This window comes from Nymphaea colorata, chromosome 8 (genome assembly GCF_008831285.2).
Source record: "Nymphaea colorata isolate Beijing-Zhang1983 chromosome 8, ASM883128v2, whole genome shotgun sequence".
NCBI classification, from domain to species: Eukaryota; Viridiplantae; Streptophyta; class Magnoliopsida; order Nymphaeales; family Nymphaeaceae; genus Nymphaea; species Nymphaea colorata.
In genome coordinates this window covers 14,579,036-14,581,645 of record NC_045145.1, presented here as the reverse complement: position 1 = coordinate 14,581,645, position 2,610 = coordinate 14,579,036, and the positions used below count along the sequence as shown (strand labels likewise).

Genomic DNA, 2,610 nt, shown 5'->3' with positions numbered 1-2,610 from the left:
CAAGAATAAAAGGAAAAGTAAGTGAGGGCACCCATGCAGAATGAAAAATAGAGCAGATCACAAGCGTGTAGAATCAATAATAGCCATCCCAAGAAATCGAACAGCTCTCGGCAATAACAAAGCAGACACATGAATTGCAAGTTACCAGATTGATGTACGCTCTCCGTTCATGTCATTCACATCATGTAGAGATGAGTTTGATGTGTCCTAAGGTTTAATGTGACCCTCTCTACCCATGGCCGTTCAAATAATATGAATTTCCGCTCCAGTAACGTAAACTCTTTGGATATCTTACGGGGAGAATTGGAAGATCTATCATAATTTGAACATAGTTTACATATGATTGCGAGTACTCTTCCTTCTCGATTTGCATGATATATATTACAATCAAGATTGTTAATACAAACAGTTTCTTTAGCGTTGTATCAGATCGCAAAACTTTCGTGTAAGAAGGCTTCCAAAATATTATGAAAGAAATATGCTTGTGGAGAAATCTACAAGGAGGTTGCAAAGGCAGTGCTAGAAAACATAAATTTACTCTTCCCCAGAAAGTCAGATAGATAGCCCACCGCTGCAGTAAATGAAGCTCAGCATATTCTGACAGAGAAAAAGAAAAGAGCCAAAGAAAGGAAGAGAGGGTGGTGGGAAAAAAGAAAGACACTCAGAATATTCCATCGAGCTCCACACATAGAGGGGCACAAAGATTCTCAAGAAACCTCTACAATTGTGAGAAAATTCTGCCTCGAAAATCCCAACACTCATGAATGAGGTCCCATTCCGCAGTGCCCCCATAACAATGGTGGTGCAGTGTTTGGTCTCGTCGCGCTGTGAAAGCCCCAGTCAACCACATGTGACCACTCACGCTCTGAGTCTCACCCTCTGAACTCGCAGTTTCGTGATTCACCACACGGGGACAACACGTAGAGTTCATTGTCTGGATGGCTCCCCAGACCCAGTTGTGCCGGCTTCTGACTTCAACCTGCACCCAGTTGCACAAGTGGGTTCAGGTGGCAGAGGGCTGATGGTGAGTAAGGAAACGTGAGTCACTGCTCGGACCGAGTGCCCATCTAGTCTCGTTGAATTGTCGATTGCTACCCGTTGATCAGAACGGTGGTCTGGGAAGATGGAGTTGAACTATCAACATCTCGAACCTAGCGTACTCTACTGGATTGTTAATTTGGACGAATGACTCGCCCTTCTTAAATGCTGCATAGTTTGTTGTCTATTAACCGGCTTCATTTTCTGGAGGGAATCAATCTTGCAGTGCAGACTTTCTTTCAAATTGGCTTGTTTTCACTCTTTATAAATGTCATGTGAGCTTCATATTTTATGAATTTAAATTGGCTTGCTTGATTCATGATCTTTCAGCGAGGGAGGTGAGTTTGCAAGAAGGAAACATGGACAACCAAAATTCGGTAAGTCTAGGTGCCCATATTAGTATTTATGATTTAATTTTTTCTGCGCATATGGGTGCTGAAAATTCGTTTCGAGTGAAAAGGCAGTATATGTAATACATGTGAATATATAAGTAATTTTTTCTGTACATGACGTATTTGTAATATATATGTAAAACATATACTTGGTCGTTTATTTCAGATATTTCAACTATACATTTATGTTACATTAGTAAAACGTACACAACCACTTTCTAAACCCTGCTAAAGATATGCAGCCACTAACACATAATACTTCTGCAGTTCATCTCCGGAAAAAGAAAAGGAAAAACGGCATTAGATTTCCGTTTATGCACACCTACGGCCGTTCGAGTTGTCGGCTTCCGGCGCGCCCTGGCCGTCGGTCCGGGCGAACCGCCCCCGCCCCGACCCTCCGCCAGTCGGTCCGCCGAACCCGAACCCGCACCCGAAGGGGTTAACGCCACCTCCAAACCCACCCCCGAACCCAAAGGAACCAGGCCCACCAAAAAAGCCACCGGTACCGCCGCCGCCACCCCCACCACCAGCGCCACCTTCAACTCCGCCCCGGCCTCCGCCGCCTCCGCCTCCGCCACCGCCGCTCTCGTGCCCCGTACCCCAACCAAAGCCGTAACCAGAACCAGAACCGGAACCAGATCGGCCGCTCCCCGAACCAAAACCCCAACCACCACCGGGGCCGGAACCCGACCCCCACCTGTAGTCCCAGCTGCCGTCGGGAGCCGAACCAGATCCGAAGCGGTAAGACCACCCGCCGTCTCGTCCGGACCCGCCGCGACCGCCTTCACCGGACCCACCATCGCCGGTTCCGCGGCCACTCGCAGCCATCTCTGGGTCCGGGTCTGGCTCTTGGGCAAACCCTGCGGCGAGCGCCAGAAGAACAGCGATCCCCAAGCTCAGCAGCAGCAGAGTCTTCATCCTTCAACAGCCTTATGTGGAGTTAAATAAGGCAAGGCAAGGACGGGACCATGGCTGGACGCCTCCCCACCTAACTCTCCGTGCCTTTAATGGTGAGAGAAAGGGAGTTGGGAAAATGGAACTCCAATTATTTCTCTGTAATGGGGAGTGGGCCTCTTGTTTCTGACCTTCTTCTTTGTGGTTGCGGCAATTTAATAATAAATGAAAGGAGACCTCCAGAGAGAAAGAAACGTCATGGAATGGGTGTGCACCGCCAGATTCC

At 48.0% G+C, this 2,610-nt stretch overlaps 1 protein-coding gene across 1 annotated transcript; it reads right to left on the bottom strand.

Moving 5' to 3' along the window:
* Window positions 1-1,742: 1,742 nt before the first annotated feature.
* On the bottom strand, window positions 1,743-2,348 carry LOC116259541 (putative glycine-rich cell wall structural protein 1). Its single transcript, XM_031637400.1, has one exon. It carries the CDS (start codon window positions 2,346-2,348, stop codon window positions 1,743-1,745), a length of 606 nt encoding a protein of 201 aa, XP_031493260.1.
* Between the last annotated feature and the right edge of the window lie 262 nt (window positions 2,349-2,610).